This window comes from Schistocerca serialis, chromosome 4 (genome assembly GCF_023864345.2).
Source record: "Schistocerca serialis cubense isolate TAMUIC-IGC-003099 chromosome 4, iqSchSeri2.2, whole genome shotgun sequence".
NCBI classification, from domain to species: Eukaryota; Metazoa; Arthropoda; class Insecta; order Orthoptera; family Acrididae; genus Schistocerca; species Schistocerca serialis.
This window is the reverse complement of record NC_064641.1, coordinates 208595970-208616968: the sequence shown is the minus strand read 5'-3', so window position 1 is coordinate 208616968 and position 20999 is coordinate 208595970. Positions and strand designations below refer to the sequence as shown.

General features: G+C 37.9%; 1 protein-coding gene across 2 annotated transcripts in view; it reads right to left on the bottom strand.

Moving 5' to 3' along the window:
- LOC126473675 (nucleoprotein TPR-like) overlaps positions 1–20999 on the bottom strand; it is a 398029-nt gene that overhangs the window by 82889 nt on the left and 294141 nt on the right. For both annotated transcript variants that reach the window (XM_050100910.1, XM_050100911.1), the window contains exons 19-20: positions 16991–17050; positions 8405–8665 (exon numbers count right to left, since the gene is read on the bottom strand). In XM_050100910.1, the coding sequence (XP_049956867.1) occupies positions 8405–8665; positions 16991–17050 (321 nt within the window). The remainder of the gene's footprint in view (positions 1–8404; positions 8666–16990; positions 17051–20999) is intronic.

Genomic DNA, 20999 nt, shown 5'->3' with positions numbered 1-20999 from the left:
TTAGATAGGGAAAGAGAAGAAAGAATACAACATATTAATAGAACATATTTGAACCATCTTCGCTTTGCTGATGACCTCGCACTGTTTGCCATTATTGCAGATAAACTTCAACAACATATTGAAGCACAGTCAACAAGTGTGGAAGTAAATCTGAAAATCAATTACAATAATATTAACATAATATATAATAAATACATTGGAATAGAAATAGTACTAATTTAAAATGAAGACATGGATCAGTTGACAGATTTTTGTACCTAGAACAACTGAAGACAGCAACTGAATGAACAGGTAAGGAGAAACAGAAGAGTAGAACAGATCTGGAGTGTTTTTAGTAGCCTAAATAGGATTGGCAAAACTAAGCTTCTGATGTGCCTGAAATGAAATTTTACAATCAGCATACAGCATGAGTCAGGAGGAAAGGTACATGCTTTGAAGAGTGCAGTATTTGTGATTCTGAACAAAAAACTTCAAATGAACATATGACCTTTTCTTAAGCATATCCAATACACAGCTATTTGAAAACCGTGGGTGTCAGTTGCATGTCCTTCACCAGCACTCACATGCTAATACAACCAAAGCGACACAGCCTACATGTTCCACAAAATTTTGGGAGAACTGCCAGATGTTTGTAACTTCCTGCCACACTATTTCAGCACAGAGTCTTCTGGACATCTTCAGGTGATACTGGCAAAAATGCAATGAGCTCTGGTATTTAAGGCCCTGCTGGCACATGTGTGATGGATTCACTTGGCATTGCGGGTGCGCTAATTGAGCGCGTTTGATTATGCAGCACTGCGCACCCTCCGTGGTGAAAACTCGCCGCATTGATATCAATTCGATTGTCTTCCCGCAGTTCCATCACAGAACTATGCTGGCTACAGAGGACATGAAACTTTTCAAAGATTGGATTCCATGCCGAATTCAACTGAAAACCGCAGTCTCGATTAATAAGAGACTCACTGTCAGACAGTCGTATTTCCACAGATTCATTAATAATAGAACTCCAAAAAGTTAAGACATATGGGCCACAATTTTTGCCTCACTGTAATTTATTACATGACCTGTGGAAATACAATGTTTGGTGATAGCAGACATACAAGGCTGAAGGAGGCGAGTATGCCGCTGCTGTTTACAATGCGATCCTGCGAAGTACACGTTATTGCCCTATATAAGATTTGCCAGATTCACATGGAATCCTGTAAACACCTGCCTTGTGCCACTCTAGGTCGTCTTTAACAGATCCCAACAGCGATGTAATTTTTGCAGGAGAGCAAAAGATTACTTCAGTTTATGTTTTCTTAGTATTCTGCCTATTTGCGCTGAAATATTACGTATATATGGTAAATAGGCAGTCATTTTAAAGGCTTCTTCCTCTTTTTTGCTCTGTCGTTTACAGGGCTGCAGTGCTCTCTCCATTTGCTGGGATGAATACCCATTCTTCAGAAATATAGTCTACAGGTGCTCCAGTTCCGTTTGAAAACTATTGGTGTCAGAGATGATGTGGATTCGGTCTTCAAAGCACCCATTGTTTGTGCCGGATGCTGGAAACTAGCAGCTTGCAAGTAAAGGTCTGTGTGATTGGGCTTTCTATATACCGAATGACCAAGTGTGCCATCACTGTTACTTCGCACCAAGACATCTAAAAACGGCAGGCAACCGTTCTTCTCCAAATCCATAGTAAATTTTATGTTTTCGTGTATGGAGTTCAGAAGTTGTAGGAACTCGCACAGACGATCCAAACCATAGAAGTATCGTCAACATATCGCCAAAATACTGTTGGTTTAAAAGTGGCTTAGGCGAGTGCTCACTCTTCACAATCTTCCATAAAAAGATTGACCACAAGGGGAGAAAAAGGACTCCCCATGGAGATACTGTCTGACTGACATAAAACTCGTTGTTAAATAAAAAATATGTAGAGGAGGGGGTGTGCTCAAACAGCACTGTAATGTCAGCTCCAAACCTATTGCCAATGAGATGTAGTAAGCCCACAAGAGGTACAACTTGTAAAAAGTGAAACCACATCAAAACTGACCAACAAGTCATAACTTTGCACATTTGCACATCTCACAGTAGGCTACATAGTTACTAGTGATTTCAATGCCCAGGGGTCATCTGTACCTTTTTTCATTCATGTGCAAGTGAAGTGTGCATTGGACATTGGATCGGTCACCGTGGAGTCATTTCTCGGCCACCGAGGTTGCCTGATCTTACTCCATTAGATTACTGTTTGTGGGGTTGGCTTTAAGAGCCAAATCTACTCTCTTGCTTTGGATAAATAATAGAAACTCTGGTAAAAGACAGACTTATGAACTATTTAAATAAATACAATTTCCTTTACAATGATCAGTTCAATTTCTGATCAGGGAAAGGAACTGAATCAGCAACTACATATCTAACAAAACATGCCCTAGATGCATTGGCTAAAGCAAATTATACAACACGTATATTCCTCAATCCAACTAAAGTTTTCAATTCAGTTGACCACAAAATACTGTTAAAGAAGCTAAATAAGCTGGGAATAAGGGGGTGGTGAAAAAGTGGTGACATCTAAAAAATGCAGTGCAAGCTGACTAAAATTACTTATATACAAAGTAGCTCCAAATATATTGTAAAACCTACTTCTGGCCCTAAATATTTAAACACAGGGGTACTGCAGGGCAGTGTGCTAGGTCCAGTACTGTTCCTAACTTACATAAATGATTTACCACAAATGTCCAGTGTGGACAAAAAATATTGTTTGCAGATGACTCTAATGTACTTATCACTGACAAATCACTTGAAGCACTAAGAGAAAACAAGCACTATGAACTTTTAGATAAACAAAAAGCAAGATTACAATAACCTGGAAATAAATAATGAAAATATACTATGTGTGGAAAGCACAAAATTTCTAGGAATGCAAGATGATTGTTAATTAAGGTAAATGTAAAAATACTTAGCAACAGAATCTTTACACCATGCTATACCGTCCAAATTCTTACATGAGTATATGATAGTGATGGGCTAAACTGCGATTTTCCGATATCAGTGATTTCTGTGAATGCTACTTTTGAGTATCTGTTATTCTTAACTGTGATTTGTCGCAGTTAAGAGTCGCAGTTAAGGAACCTAGGTCGTGTATCCCTCTGCCACTGCTATTTCTGCGATTTCTGCTACTTCCGCAAATTCTGCTACTTCTGCGATTTCTGCGACTTCTGTGACTTCTGCAATTTCTGCGACTGCGTATGAAAAAGTTACATCTGCCCACACAGAAATTTGCATCTCAACAAACCTGTCATTGGTAAGCATGTTTTTCGTTTGTTCTTCCGTTGGCTTTAATTTTGTATTAAAGAAACAACTGTGAAAATATTAATACTGTAATTAATATGTAAGTAGCCATACAATAGCATAATAGTTCGTGTTTAGAAAATGAATTCTAACATACTGTTATGTTCACAGGTACCTGAACTACATTTCAGTCACTCAGTAAATTGATAACTCAAAATATCATTGTCAACAGATCTGGAGAAATTGCCACTACGTCTTTAGACCGTTTTCGTCAGACGAGAGGTTAGTTTCTAAGTGTTTCGATGGACTTAATTACTTCAGTGAGATCGTTCTTGCAAATGTGAAATGTACCCCATTGAGTGGTTTTCATTACAGCAAATATTAGCAATCTACTCTGTCAATTATATTGCTTGTATATGTGACAGCAAAAATTGTTTAATAATCCTTGTGATTTTGCAGACACAGTTCTGACTCTGATTACTGGTTGCTGTACATATCTATCCACATCAAGGCTGTTAAGAGAGACTCGTGAAGATTCAAGACAGCTCTTAGAGGATTTGCAGTTTAAAAGTGACATAATTGTGAAATAAGTGTGCAGATGACTGATTAAACTGTGTTTTATTGAAGTTGTTGTGCGATTTTAAAGGAATAATAAATGTTAAATACAGTGAGTGAATAATGAAAATCTCATTTTCCACATGTTTAAGCCGTCCTATACCTGTAATATTCCGCCACTTATTTACTGGTATACACCAGTTGGAAAGTGACATGCCGCCCCCCCCCCCCTCCCCCCCCTTCTCCACAATCTTGGTGTGACACTGACCTGTAACATATCCCAAAGTCTAGAATATGCATTTTGAGGCTGTTGATATGAAAGTGTGAAGTACAGATCTTCCAGTTAAATCAGGAATAGCTTAAGTGCATTACTTGAAAGTAACACAGGAAAAGCTTACTTATATAGGTGGTAGTAGTGTCGGCAAAAAGTTCTTGTGTGTGAAGTTGCCATGTAGAACATCAGGTGTAAAACTTATATTCCGAGTCTTGAACTGTGTCGGAACAAAAGTGAGGCATTCATATGACTCAATAATACTGTTTTCATTTCACTACACTTAGATGTCTGTGTTCTGCTGTGTTAACATTGCAAAGTCCTGTAGGCATGTGGAGTATTAACCAAAACTGTCATATTGGAAGCAGAATCAAACACATTTGTTACGTTATTTGATATTTTCATGATAAAAAGGCAATGTTGCTTCTTATTAATATAATACACTAAGAGTCACAGCTGTGTTTGACCAACCATAACTGATGCTGAATGTGCATGTCGTCATATAATGTGAAGGGCTTATTTCAATAGTGGTACAAGTCCATTACCTCCACTTTTCTGTCTATAATGCTTCTGAAATTAATGATCCAAACAAACATAAATAAAGGTTCATCTCTAGCAAGAAGCCATATGCTTGAATATTTCTGGTATCTCAACTGTAGATTTTTCAGCGCTCATTTAACTTTACGACTCTGTATCTCAAAATGAACAAAAATGGACTTGTACCACTAATGAAATAAGTCCTTCATATGCACACACAGCACACCGATCTCGTGAGGCACAAGGCTCTCATAACGAAGTACGTACGTTGGTCAACAGATGACACTAGGAAAAGAATGTTAACTGGGCTTTTTAGTTGCTACTTGCAACTCTTAGTTGCGATTTGTCACAGAAATCACAGTTTGACTCGGTAGCGAATAGCGTAGTATGAAATTTGCTCAACAGATGGCACTGCTAACTGCGCTTTTTAGTTGTTACTTGCGACTCTTAGTTGCGACTTGTCACAGAAATCGCAGTTGGACTCGATAGCGTGTCGCAGAGATGAGCGTAGTACGAACTTTGGCCAACAGATAGCACTGTTAACTGCACTTTTTAGTTGCTACTTGCGACTTCTAGCCGCGACTTGTCACTGAAATCGCAGAAAGCAGTACGGAATTCGGCCAACAGATGGCTCACGGCGTTGAATGTGAAACGCTGCTTGCGACTGGTAGCTGTGACTGAAATTGCAGTTAGATTTTGTTAAGTTGTTATTGTGATATCTGCGACTTCTCAATCACTGTGATTTCTAACAGATACACGATTTCCTGCCCATCACTAGTATATGATATTTCATGTTTCAGATCAGTGCTTATAGTCATTCTGTTATTAGCTACAGCATAATTTTTTGGATAGTGAATAAGAAAAATATTCAAGCTGTATTCAGACTGCAAAAAAGAGCAATATGTATAATGACCAACAGTAAAAGGACGGCTCACTGCTTCAAACTTTTTAAAATGCAGGAAATATTAACCATACCTTGTGAATTTATTTTTCAGTGTGTTACACATGTTAAAAAAATATTGACCACTATGTTAAAAATTGCTTAGTACAGGATTATAAGATCATAAACAATCTGCATCTGAACAGAAAAACTAAAGTTAAAACTCAGGAGAGGTTACTGTTCAATGAAATCATATCATATAACAAATTAAAGCAGCATATAAAAAACACAGATATTATTTACTGTTTCAAAACAAAACTGAAGGATTATTTACAAAATAAAAGTTTTTATGTGGTAATGAAGTACTTATATTAAAACAGCTTATCTATTATAAGATGTACTGTCTATAATGTGTATAAAAGTAATAATTAGCTAAGACTATAAAAAATGTAATTAGATTTAAAAAATTCACTGCTAATTAACATATAAGAAATTAATTTTAACCCACAAAAATTTCAATGTCTTACATGACAAAATCCACACAACGTAAACTGTTTCACAGATTTAAAAGCAATCAAACAATCAATCAAAAGAGGAACTTCTCACTCTTATTTTACATGCACATGCTAAGGTAAAGAATCATACAAATGCACTCTGATACGCAACACATTGTCTGTCTACAATAGTTGCAAAATGCACTGCAACTGAAAGTGGACCTTTTTCACAAATTTTGTGAGGAAATGTACACAATTAACCAAAACATCATCAGACCACAATGTTTCATTTACTATCACCCTGATTTGTTCTGTTCCCCGCTGTTTTCATTAGTTTCCTTGAACCTGCTAAAAACAGAACATATTTTCACATGATTTTTTTGTTCTCAATCGCTAAAACTATCACCTCTCAAAACATGTAACTTTTTTCCCGACTCACCCCATAGATAACTAGTTTTGACAGCCAACTGAAGGTTGAGTGTTACTGCAAAACACAGGAAAATACATGAATGGGTCAGGGAATATAGCCATGCCAAATGGATGGTACATGAACCCAGCAAGTTCTGTAATGATTTCATAGAGATAAGAAATGGCAGAAATGACAAAATAACAGACAGTGAGTAGATCACATTACAAATATGCAGGAGTGACATGGAAGGTGGCTAGAAGACATTAAAAACACACATGAAGATGAAGACCATAATGTATGGAAATGTATTAGGGAAGCTTATATTTAACAGTGGATGGTGGTGGTGACAGTGATTTTCTTTTTTAAAAAAGCTAGTGAATAACACAGTATGATTAAAAGTTTAAGATAACTATGATAATGACAATAGGTATCAAAGTCAGTAATTTAAGAACAAAACCATCCTCAAATCTGGCTCTTCCCAATGACTATGCCTACTATGCTTCTGTTAAGAGTACCTAGTCTTGTTGGTTTTTCAAGTGAACTGTGTAAGGAGTCAAATTTGCACCTGAACAAATAACATTTTCCAAATGAGCCCTATAACAATGAAACAGCTATTTTTCTGGGGAAACTGTAACAAAGTGTTTTAGCAAGTGCAGAATGCAGTGAAGTCATTAACAGAAACCAGTTCTCATGCCCATTGAGTACCAGAGAAGAAATTAAGCCATCACCTTTTTTAAAGGTTTTTGCACTTGTCTGGAAAGGTTTACTGAAACAATGGGAAGTATAAAATAAAATGGCCATCACACAAATCAACATTTTAAAGCGGACACAGTTTACCCAAAATATCAACCAATTGTAAAGTAATACTGGAAGAGTACTGAATTCTCAATTATTTAATGTGATCACATCTCAAAGAGCTTGACACAGCATATGGTGGTATCTTAAGACGCAATCTGATTTATTGTTGTTGTGCTTAAGGTAATCATAATTATAAATTATCAATAATGGAAACCATTATTACATCACATGGCCAGAAAATACTATGAAAAAAAAAATTAAAGTTGAGGTCAACAATAGTTCATGAACTGAAAAAGGAATCTTCTGTGTAAGATCCTTCTGTAACAAAAATTTAAAAACAAATGTTTTATTTCTGCAAAACTGGACAACCGTTTCTTTATACACATCATACCATGTTGCTTAGAAAAGGAGCTACACAATGCACCTGACCATTAATCATTATATTCTACCCTATTACTTTCTCACAAACAGATCATACAATAGACAATCAGATACTTCACAGATAAACGATGCAAAAATGTCTTAGTAACTTATTTGAAATATTATGCACCGACACAACAATTTGTGCTTTTGAGCAATTTTATTATGTTCATAATTTTATTGGAAAATGGTGGTGTAAGAGTGGTTTGGCTAACTGTGTCCATCTCATAAATTCCTTCAAAGAAGTGATGCAACCTATCTCACAACACGTCTCCCGTTACTTGTTGTCTGGCTGTTCTCTTCATTAGATCTTCATGACCCTCAATAGACTTCCCAATTTTTAGGAACCATTCTTTACCTGGATTTACTTTTATAACAGAATTGTTAATTTGGGGCATAAAATGTGTTTTTGACAAAAATATTTGTTAATTGCCTTACTGTGGTGTAGGATTTCTTGTAATATAGACTCAATCCTCCAACTTTGTTATCCCCAATCATTTAATTAATTTTACTGTCTGACTACTTTTATCATGCTCTCAAATTTAGGAAAGTATTTTTGTATGTAATCAATGCTTGAAAACAAGAGTCTCAATGTTGTGATCTATATTCTGTCAATGTCTCCACATGTTTCTGGCAAGAAGAGCATAAATGTAACACAAAACAGACATTGGCTTCTTCAGCGATAAAAGACTGCATGGACAGCAACTGAATCAGTAACTGGGTATTTATAGCACATAACTCGTATAAATAACATTTTCACAAATGCTCACCTTCAAAATATTAGACTGCCTTGTAGATGCCAGCAAGTCTTCTTCAAACTTTTTCTCTTTATCTGACGTAATGTCTTTCCCTGTATTTACCAGTTCCCTTTGATTGTACAAAGCAGTTACATTGTCTTCCGAAGTCCTGGATTTTACAATGGCAGCATTTTTCTCTTCATGTAAGGTCTTTATTATATTTCTAAGTTTTTCATATGATTTGGCAATGGAACTTATTTCATATGACTGAATTGCTGCTTCATTTCCGTCTTTCTGTAAAAGCAGGGCACACAAATTATAAACAAAAATCACATTGAAAAACAATCTCTCGGAATATGTCATTATTAAAAGAACACATATTATTAAAAATATACTGCAATTGGATAGATAAAAAATCTACTCACCAGCCGGCGGCATTAAAGTTTGCAAGCTTTTGAGCCAGTGGTTCCTTCTTCTGGCAGAGGGGGTTGAAAGGGAAAGGAAAAGAGGGGTGAAGGAAAAGGACTGGTGAAGTTTAGGGAAAAGGGACAGAGTTCACAAAATTTGCCCAGAACTCCAAGACACAGGAGATTTACTGTCCAGTTAGTCTCCCCTGATTCAGGGTCCTAGGTGACTTCGTATAATTCAAACTAAGTGCTTTTAGGTTTGCAATAGAGTAATCACTATCTTTCTAGCAAGAATGTTAAGAGTAAATTTCAAGTAAAATGGTACATGGAAATGGAAGAAAAGCAGAGTTGTGACAATGTTGGGTTTGCACCCCTGTACCAAAACTTTATGCAGTTTCCTAAAACTTCAAAAACACATCACATTTCACCAATGTCCCTAGTTCTGGCTATCATTTAAAAGAATCGTATATGTGAAATTCCAGTTTTCTTTCTTGTGCATGTAATACACATAACAACTGCTCCTTATGAGCTACAATGCTGGAAAAAGAAGTTAGTACTCCCTTTCAGAGGTTTCAAATTCACTCAAAATTTGTTGTTTCAACAGCGCATATGGAGTACATGAAATGACTACATTTACACATCAACGGCACAAGTGGTTCTGAGATATCAGGTACCGACTCATGCTGCAACAGCAATATTAGTATGTGGTAAACCCTCCACAGGCGGCAATGCAGGTGCCTAACATCCGTACATATGCCGAATATTGTCCTGGGATATGTTATGCCATGCCTGCTCAAACTTTTCACATAGTTCTGTAAGATTGTTGGCTGATGAGTCACACTAGTCACTCCTCGTCCCATCACATCCCACACAAGATTGATTGAAGACAAGTCCGGAGATTGTACTGGCCAGGGATTTTGCTGCAAATCTTGCAGAGCACGTAGCATTTCACAGGCAGTGTATGGGTGAGCATTATCCTGTTTGAACAACGTTGCCTTCCTGTTGCAAGAACAATAAAAGAATGGGTCTAACAACTTTCTGCATGTACCGAATGCCGGTTAGCATCCCCTCCAAAAACACCAAAGTTGTATAAGAGTTGTAGCCGATCGTACACCAGGCAATAAGATCTGTGGTGTGCCTTGGTGAAATGCACTTTGGAGGCAGCGTTCACCAGGTCAACGTCATACTGCTTTCATCACTGATGACCATGGCACACCATTCCATCTTCTGCATGATCCTCCGACGGCACCAGTCGAGCCATGCATGTCGATGCTGTGATGCGAGTGGAAGATGGGCTAGAGTTGTGCATGTCCACAGTCCCACTGCAAAGAACCAGTTCGCAACAGTTTGTGTTGACACATCTGGGCTCACAAGCCTTCTTATCTGTTCTGTGGTAGCTGCATAATCTGCCACTGTTGTCCTTACAATGCAACGATCCTGGCAAGCATTTGTGCTGCTTGGATATCCAGAACCTCACCAACGGATGTGAGAATGTTCAAGTGACCCCTGATACCTGCACTGTTGCACATCTGACGTAGCATGTCCACTTGTATGGCAATTCTCCAAAAGGGCCAACCCACAAATTGGAAGGCAGTTTCAAATTTGCTCAGTTGGCTGTAGGAAAGATGAGTGCATCTCCATGGCATGGTTGCCTGCTTGTTTTACACGTTTGCAGCACACTGAGCCTTCTGGCTATGAGCATTTCATATTAATGGATAGACACAGATACTGCTCTGCTGGCTACGCCTATCTATAGGCGGACAACGCTGCAACTGTTATTAGTAGCTCAACTATCCACCAGGTAGCATATGCCCCTTCAGATCAAAATCGACATGATCTTTCCAGGTGTACAATTTTTCCCCCCAGCAATCTATATTTACACGAGAAAAGACAATACAGTAGCAGAAAACATTTAAATATCAATAGCAAACTATCATAAATATGAAAGACATGGCACTTCTGTGGAGGACATTTCTTTGAGTGTTAAGTTAATAGTTCAGAGTCTCCTACAGCTATCATGATCTTGACTGAATGGAGAGCTGCCTAATCTAAAAATCAAAACCTTCTCTAAACCCCACATACAGTCAGCTACCCTATGGCCCTAGCTAGGAAATCACAGCCTAGCTTGTCACATAATCTTCTTTTCAACCCAGGTTCTGAGGCACACAATTAGTTTTGGGGACAATGCTGCTGATTGTGAGATTTATTGATACCAGATGATGAAGGCTGCTCTTCTCCGTCTTCTCTGAAGGTTGCAGAAATGATCCAAATGACCGTCGAGTCCAAATCACAAGCATCATTTGTTAACATGTTGCAGCTGGTTGCAGTGACTGTGTGAATAGCCTCTTCCGCATTCTGAATGAGACATCAGGCATTCAAATTGAGTGCATGGCACGATCCTGCCATTTCCCTAATTTGCACCATTATTTACTGTGTATTTGAACTGTCAATGATTAACAGACTTTTATTCATATGCACATGCTTCCCTCTGACACAGGACATACTCAAGATCCCCAAAAGGTGATAGTAGCAACAATTCCACATATAGCTGTGCGAAAAAATTTTCATCTGTTGATATAGTATCTACAGCAATGGTTGATATCACTTCCAGTATGCTGTATATCTTGCAGCATTCATGCACAAGTTTTACTTACTATACCTGTTCCACACCAACATCACATCCTTCCATACTTCTAAGAGTCAATGCATACCCTGTACTAAACTGCTTCGTCCATGAAAGTTTCAACTACCATTTGTGGCTTCACTGTTATGGTTCAGGCGTATGGGCCCACAGACTTAACCTGATGAAACCTGTGTGGCCATAAGAAGAGTGTAAAGAAATATTATCCTGTAAGTACTGGGGAGTTCAGGACCACTCCTACTGTATTACTAACAATATGGGGACTGTGTTCATTTGATCTAGTAATTATACAACATGATGCATGTTATTTATTTAAGAAAATAGAAGTGAAAAAAATTAGACTAATTAAACTTATTTAGCATTCAAGAAATTAAATATGTGGGTGAGACAAGGGAAATCTTACATACATGGAGTAAAAGTTACCCTTTACTTTCCAATCTAGAATTATACTTAATAGCCATCAGTACCCATGAAAGCTGAGAATTACATTATGTGAAACTGCTGATACCTGCAGGAACATGTATGGTGGCTGCATGCCTTACAACATTTGTTAATGGAGGGACACAAATGACAAGATTACCCCCAGGACAGAAACGATTCAACTGCTGGTATATCTGGGATCTGACATGTTAATTTCAAATGAAGATGTATTGCAGCAGACTAAGTTGTATACGTTGTAATATTTTTTTGTGTAGTAAATTTAAATAAGTGGGGAATTATAGCACCAGATGAAGTAATGTTTACGTAACGGCAGTAACTCAGAGGAAATCTGGCTGCTGCAGCCAAAGTAGCCACAGATCTACAGAAATAGATATAAAATGTACGTAATTACTTTGATAATACCACAACGTAAAAATCTTCACTTCACATAAATGCAGAAAGTTTTATGTAAAACAATGAGCTTATTTAATAAAAAACATAAATGTAAAAATGTCAAATGTCTCCTTATATGAAAAATAGCATACTAAGAATCCTTCCTACTCCTCACAAATTATACTGCATTACCAACAAATCCTGCACCTTACAGCTCCTGAATGTGTTCACATACTCAGTGCAATTCTCCTAAAAGCCAGCCATAAACTTGAAGAGAACACCACGTAAAGAATCTGTCCACCCTGTCAGCCAAGTAGCTCAAAAGTAGCATTCATCTTTCCTTCTTCCGCAACTACCATACCAACCCCCCCCCCCCCCCCCCACACACACACACAAATCAGGGGTGACTGCTACAACCACCAAGACAGCTCCATCTTATGCCAACCTTATCATGAGTCGCATGGAAGAGGCATTCCTAAAGACTCAAAAGCTGGGGTGAAGAATTCCTGTGCTTCCTGCACCAATTAATTCTTTTTTCAACTCCAATATACCAAGTCTTTTCCAAATCCAAAGCAACCATCCTTAACGTTCACCACCACCACCACCTCAAAAATCCCACACCCAAACCAAAGTCCTTATAAAACCAAACAATACCTACACTTTGACACCTACCACTCCCTTCTTAACAGTCTAGACATCTGATCTGCCCCACCACTGAATCTTTTGACACTTATGCAACAACTTTTGCCAGGGTTTCCTTCCCGTAACTATGCCACAGATCTTATTCATAAACAAATCTAGGCATTATCCTCCTCTTACCCTCTGACTCCACCCTCAAAAACATAAGCAGTACGTCACTAGTCACCCAGTACTATACAGGCCTTGAATGCCTCACTGCCTTACTCCGAAAAGGCTATGACGTTTTCCAGTCAAGCCCTGAAATGAGATCTTCCCTGAACCACACAATGTCACATTCCTAACCTCCAGAATATGCTAGTCAAACCTTATACTCCCCTAAACTATTATCCTTCCCTTAGGTTCCTACCTACACAATCTTTCATGCTGTGAAACCTGTCCCACATACCCACCCGCAACCATCTACTCCACCTCCGCAACTGGTAACCCATGCAATATCAAAGGCAGAACAGCTTGGAAAACTACAGATGTTGTTTCAACTAACTTATGTCAAATACACAGGCATAACCATCACTAAACTGTCTAGTCAGTGGCTATCTAATAGTCTTGCACTAAGTAATACAAACAGTTTCTAACAATCTGTTTACTGAAATGGCTTAGTCAATTTAGAGGGCAAAGATACATTTTCGAAGTTAAAACATTGGTAACACAGATCGTTCAAACAAAATTTTTCAAGAGTCTTCCCTATCAAACATTGACTTAAAAAAAAGTGGGAAAACATAGCAGAGAAAGAGTAACACTGTTGCTGCAGTTAACATTGACAGCTCTCAGAAAATAAAACCTGTTTTGATAATGAAAGATACAGACCTTAGATGTATGAAGGGTATCAGATCATTTTCTGTGTTTTACTGCTCCAGCAAAAACGCGTGGATAAGAACAGAAATGTTCAACGAGTAGCTTTTGAGCCGTGGCAGAGATATGGGAAGGAGGAGTGGAAGTGAAAGAAACTATGATTTTTCTGGACAATTTTGCAGTTCAAAACAACCTACTGATGGTAGATAATGTGAAACTTCGTTTTTCCCTGTGAATACACTTCAAAATTATCACTTGATCATGGAATAATTCAAAATTTTAAAGTTCTTACTGTAAATAGGTTCTAATAAAGGTGTGAGCTAGCACCGAAGATGGTCAGAGGACCAACATAGAAGTTTTGGTAGTGGTAAATACGGCTGCAAGGTATCATACTATGTTACCCAATGAAGATTTCAAATTGTTCCGAAAAATGTGATTGATTAAGGAACAAAATATGACTGAAACAACGGGAGAGTAAAGAAACTGACTCAGTTGTTCATGATACTTGTGCCTTCTATCTGTCTCAGCAGAAAATGTGAGATTTGATGATTTTGTACATTTTGATGACCACGTGAAGAAGAAAAAGAAGAAATCACCATTTGAAATTATGTGCATGAAAATCAATAGAAAATGTGCTTCATCAAGCACACTGAAAACAAAGCAAGAAATATTTCCGCTTTATTTGCTAAATAAAATTGAAGATTTCTTGCATGTTTTCATAAATTTGTGTGTGCGTTTTTCATTTGAAAAGTTTTTGGGGAGCAAAAGGAAAAGTTTTCTTGTGTGAGTTTGTAAATTTGTGCGCACTTTTCACCTGGAATGTTAAAATCAATCAAAATTAATGAAACTTACTGCTTCCTATTAATTTAAGTTCTAGTTCTTACTTTCTGCTTGCCTTTGGAAAGAGAGATGAATGTTATTGAAATTAAAACACTATTTTTTTATTTTTTTATGGGATACTCTTACTTCAACTTTTTGTTCAATCGTTTTGGTCAGTCAAATTGTCGTTAAATCAAATATTCTATTATTCTAACTTTTTCTGAGAGACCTTATGCTTCAAATTATTGAGCATTCTAATTTATCTTCTAATCTATCCTTACTTTTCATTCTATATTTAAAGTCTCTGGACTGAAGCTGGCACAGTGCTTACCAAGGAACACCTCTGACCTACTCTCCTGGAGTGTGACGTATGACAGTCTCCACAGTCAGGACTCATGCTCAGTTTAGCTGGGTGGATGTTTTAATTTGTTTTTAGTAGCTGGGTCATTCTTTTAGTTTCACAATCAACCAACCTTTTTTATCACTTCCACTGTTTTTTAACATGTGACAGTTTCATGACAAGATCTACTGGAACATGTACGCAACATTTTCTGTTGCTGTGGATATCATTATGTGACATCTGCTTTTTGTTTTAACAAGAGTAATCCTCACTCACCAGTACCAAGATCTTGTGAAAGGGTGGTGATGACCATGCTGTTTAGTGCTCAACAATTTTAAATCCATCCATCCAAAAGCCAGGAAGTGTATAACTTTTCCTTTTATACGTATCTATCAGAAGCATGACATATTTCACCCCCTGTAGACTAGCAATGGCCAGCAACTCTGTCTCATAAATTATTAGTTCCCTCAACTGTCTTTTCCTTTGATAAAAGATATTTCCCAAAGCACAACCTCATTCAATTTATCACTAGTGTGCAACACTGTTTTGCAAAGAAGTTATTTAATACTGTAGAAAGCTACCTACAATATCCACTGATTTCTCAGAACCAATCACAGCACATAATTACATATTGCAACATTGCACACACTATTGGCTGGAGTCAGGGCCAAAGCAACAGTATTTGGTTTCCTCTCTACATCCATCACCACCAACTTGTCCCCGAACACCAGCAACCCTGAATCTTCTGATCTCTAAACATTTGCACCCTCAATCTCTACCAGTCACTGGCCTCCCATCATCTCTCTCAGACCATTTTGCCCCCCTTCCCTTTTATCTACATCTATATTCTGCAGGCCATGTCATGGTGTTGGCTACAGGTACTTTGTGAACCAGTGTCACACCCCCGTTTACCTGTTCCAGTCACAAATGGTTCATGGGAAGAATGATTGCTCATAAGCCTGTGTGTGAGCTCTAATCTCTGTACTGTTACCTTCACTGTCTTCTCGTGTGATGTGTGTAAGAGGAACAACAGGACGCAATATATTCATTGACTCATCTGGGATGTATGTCCTTGAAACTTTAACAGCAAACCATACTGTGGTGCAGAATGCCTCTCTTGTAGCATCTCTGTGATTCTTTCGTGTTTACTAAATGAGCCTGTAATGAAATGTGCTTTTTTTCCTTTTCATTGGGTCTTCTCTGCTTCCTCTAACAATCCCACCTGGTACAGATTCTGGACTGACAAAACAATATTCAAATAATGGTCAAATGAGGGTTTTGTAAGCTACCTCCTTTGTAGGTGGGCTACACAACTCAAGGATTCTTCCAATGAATCTCAGTCTGGTGTATGTCTTACCTGTGATTAGTTTTATGTGGAGGGTCAATTGGCACTCCCTATGCCAAGTGTCAATCCTCTGCAGGTCTTCCTCCATTTCACTACAATTTTCTAGGTTTGTGACTCCTCTGTATACAACAGCATCATCTGCCTCAATTCTCCCCTGTTATCTTTCTGATGGGTTTGATTTGGTTTGTCTGATGTCCAGATTTTATTGTTTTCTTATTTGTCTCCTTAAATTCTGTGGACTATCCTCCTACTATCTAGAATCAGTCATTAGAATATGTTGCAATGGTGGCAGCTCTTCCTACTCATCTCCTCCCTTTCCCTAACCAAACCTTACAACCCGTAGGTTCAACCACAAGAGATGATCGCTCATTGGCACAAGTGTTTGGTCCATCAAAGAGGAGTAGATTTTTTTTTTCATACAAGCATTTGTGCATGTTTCAAGAAATATGATATTCACTCAGAAACTTAGTTACGTCCACACCTAGAAAGAAATACGGCTTTTCGTTTATTTATTTATTTTTGTTTGAATTTGGCACTACCACAACCAAAATTACAGCTTTCACATTAAAAGCAATTTTTATTGGTGCTGCTTTTAGAGGCATAAAATACAGTGTCCACACAATTTTAAATATTGTGTATTTCTTGATAGTGATAGTGATTCCAATGCAACATGTTAGCTTTAAGCATGGTAGCACATTTGGATGCACCAATAAAACAGTTTATTCAAACTGCATGCAGAAAAAAACATATTGTTGAAATTACTTACTTCAGTATCATCAGCAGTTGTCACATTTGGGGTAGCATTTGCTTCCTCACTCAGAAGGGCCTACAAATAACAGAAAATATAAGACTATGCACAGAAAACAATAATTCAAGACACAGGAGAACATGTCAGTAATCAGAAAATTAATTAAATTGTTATCTGTTATATTTGAGGATGTCAATTTTGGCACTACAATGGAACTGATACAAGCAGAACAATTACAGAGAGAACTGTGCAGCAAGCATGTCACAGCTACCTATCCCGTAACTTATGAAAGATCAAGTGAGCAACAAATGAAGGTTATTTTATGGTATAAAGGCTGCTGCAATGCTGCTTCAGTTCACTTAACTTGCGGTACTGACTTATGTTCCTATTGGCGTGCTTCTGGCTGGATCATCTCATCAACAACCTTGGCTATATTTGGACTTGGGCTATGGACATATTTTGACAGGAATCCTCATTTGCTACTACTGAACTTTTACTATGTTTCTTCACTTCTTTTAGGTCACGTGTTAGGTAGTGTTAGTACTTTGTCCAAACACTCGCAGTGTTGTACCTTTACCTCATGAAGTTCTGTTTGCGTACTATTGTCTTCTCATTTTTGGTGTTCAATAAATGTTTGCCTGACACAGACACTACTTTGTTGATGCACTGAGGCAAGGAACATAGCTTCCTGTTTGTTAGACTCAGGTTCTGATATCTTTTGCTTATTGCATAGTTTAGTTCCCTTAGTGAGCAAAGTATTGTCAACTTTCCAAGAAATGTGTAAATTTCTACAAAAATTTCCGAACACTAGTTTATGAGCACACACTTACATATCATCAAAGCTATCTAACCACACAGCTCCTCTGGGGCAGTCATGCAATCTTCATCATATATGTCACACAAATGAGCTACCTGACACAGCAATGGTCCTAGACACATCCAATTGCACAACAGCATCATCTCTTGACTGTGAAATACACACCACCAAATACAGACTCCATCCGGCTCTGATGGTTTCACGCATCATAATAAGAAAGAGTGCCCATTGTGTCTTAATTCCTGTAACAACTGTCACATCCTAAGACATGTAGCCAGTGTTTGCAACTGCTCAGCTGCCCTGTCACAAAGCTAAAATAAATTTATGACAGACATTCATTCCATGTCATTTAGCTACTATCCAGACTCTATAACAGGGCTTTTCATAGTGCTTCCCATTAACAAGTTAGGTAGCCTCCCATCAAATGAAATAAGTTTACTGTTAGCACTCAAAATTAATTTATTTCCATGGCCCAATTTTGAGATTTTAACCTCCATCATTAGATGCATTTATGTGGATTAATATGACATGTATGTGTCGTGTTACAACTTTGCAGTAACCTTTGGCACTTTCCAGTAGAAGACAATAAGAACAACAGACTATTTCTTCACTACACAGTTCACAGTTTTGTGGAGGTCTTCGATTGAAAGGCTAAACAAAGGTATAAATATAGAAGTAAAAATATCTCCAGTGGTCACATGCTCCTTCCTCTGTTACATTATCAATATACCATTACTCTTTGCAAATACCGAAGAGAGCAAATATGCTTTGAATCATATTACAAAGCTTGGGGAGATATTTGATTGCTTACATGAACAGAAATAAATATTTAAAAATCTCCAATGATCAGAGGTTCTTTTCCATTATGTTAATACTTAATAGGCATTTAAGTAATCAGGATGGCATGTCAGAAACATTAAGTGTAAAGAACATATAAAATAATTACGTTGCCAACTATGGCAAAGTTTATATAGAGTGTGTTTCTCCTAAGAGTCACCGGGTGCATTTTCTCTGGCATTTCACTGTATATTTGCAATGTGCAGATGGGTTCAGCAAACACAAATACTGCTCATCACATTTCTTGTGTTATATATAGTGTGTTTCTCCTAAGAGTCACCGGCTGCATTTTCTCTGGCATTTCACTGTATATTTGCAATGTACAGATGGGTTCAGCAAACACAAATACTGCTCATCACATTTCTTGTGTTGCTCAGTGCAAATGGAGAGCATCGATTTGTTTCTTACTGTACACAAACTTTTTATTTTTAAGCAGAGTTTTGCATGATCATTCAATAGAGAGATCCCATAATAGTCTAGTACAATTTTCAGTGACATGTACTAACAGATACAATAAAAAACGAAAAATAATCATTGTCCAATAGTGACTGGGTAATGTTGCTGCACGGCAGTGGCAGGCAATATGGGGCACGGCGGTGTATTCAGTTGCTGCTGGAGTCCTGGTTATTCCTCGTGTTTTATTGTCTCTGTTAAAACATATCGCTAACTTGAGTATCATCTTAGACTAACATGGGACTGTTCTACAGAATGGGCACATAAAATTCACTTTGAAAATAATTTTGTGTCAGGAAGCAAACAAACATTTTTCACTGACAATGGGCATCGCATGGAACGTGATAAGCAGCATGTGTCTGGGCCCATACCAGCTGCACATTGTAGAACTGAAATTGCAGATATTTGCTAAAGTGCCAGAGAAAATTCGCTCTACAACTCTTAGCAGATATACACAGTGTATACATACAGTATACACCTACAACAATTTACTAATTATTACTATGTTAAATGTTACTATGTACTATGTTAAATGTTACTAATTATTACTATGTTAAATTGTGTGTGTGTGTGTGTGTGTGTGTGTGTGTGTGTGTGTGTGCGTGTGTGTGAGAGAGAGAGAGAGAGAGAGAGAGAGAGAGAGAGAGAGAGAGAGAGAGGGGGGGGGGGGGGGAGGGGTAGGGGTAGGAGTAGTAGTAGAGCACAGTTTTGATCATGGTGCAGCTGTAGGTTGTTACGATTATATCTATTACATACTACATCTAGGCAATGGCAGAGAGAGATAACAGTTTTTATGACAGAACTGTGGATAGTTTATATCTATTATGTTTTATCTCTAAGTAATGGCTCAAGTAACACATCGTGGTAACATGTGCATTTGAACATGTAATCAGAAGTGTGGACTATCCTTGTGCCTATGTGATAGACTACCTAGCAGCATCTTTGGTTGTTTAACAACTTTATTTTTAGTTTCTTTCCAATTTTCTCCTGAGTTTTTGATCCTTGATTTCTGTGTCTGTTACAGTAATAAGGTATATAGTACTTACACGGTTTCTATTCGACTGTGGATTATAGTACCCTCGAGTGGCTATTCCAATCATGGCAGACGACAAGCAAATCAGGAGTTGAAACACTTCACCTACTAACATGGACACTACACCTACAAGACACTTATCAAGGGTTTCAGAAGACCTTGAGACTATTCTGTAATTGGTGTTAAACTTACTGGCAAATGCTGAGCACTTCTTGTTTTATGCAGCTCAGGAATAGTCTGTCACCAAGGTGCGTTGCACCTCCTGCACTACATAGTAAATTCATCACCGAACCTGATCTTTGGTTTCAGCTCCTTGACCATTCCTTTGAGACCTATGGCATCTCAAATGACAACATGCAGTTCGTCCTCACTACTGGAGCATTGCACTCACAAACTTTGTTGTTGTCGTTATCGAATGTTGTACACAACACACCTCTTGGGGGTGAATATACAAACATCAAGAACAATGTGCTTCACCAAACGTGCAAACCTAGGGGCATCCTCATTTAACAATGCCTGCAAAGCAAAAATACTGATGACAAATCTTCTTCGGTTTGACAAAGCCCCTTCAGTTTCCTGGTGTCACCTGTGATCACTGGTTTCCATGACCAATGTTTCTGACGCCATGATCAAATACATTTGGACAAGTCAGTTACCTTTTACAGCTAAAAGCCCAGATATTTCCAGTAGTTCCTTACCTTTTGACTTGCAATTACTGATCGCAGATCAGCTTTATCATGTCCTTTCACTCAATGTCGGAAGTGGGACCCCATACAAAATGGACAACACAGCATCATGGGTATGGTTACTGGTGCCACTGCTAAACAGCAGCAGCTTCCACTTACAGAACAAGTGAATACACCATGAAGCACCTTCGACGATTTCCA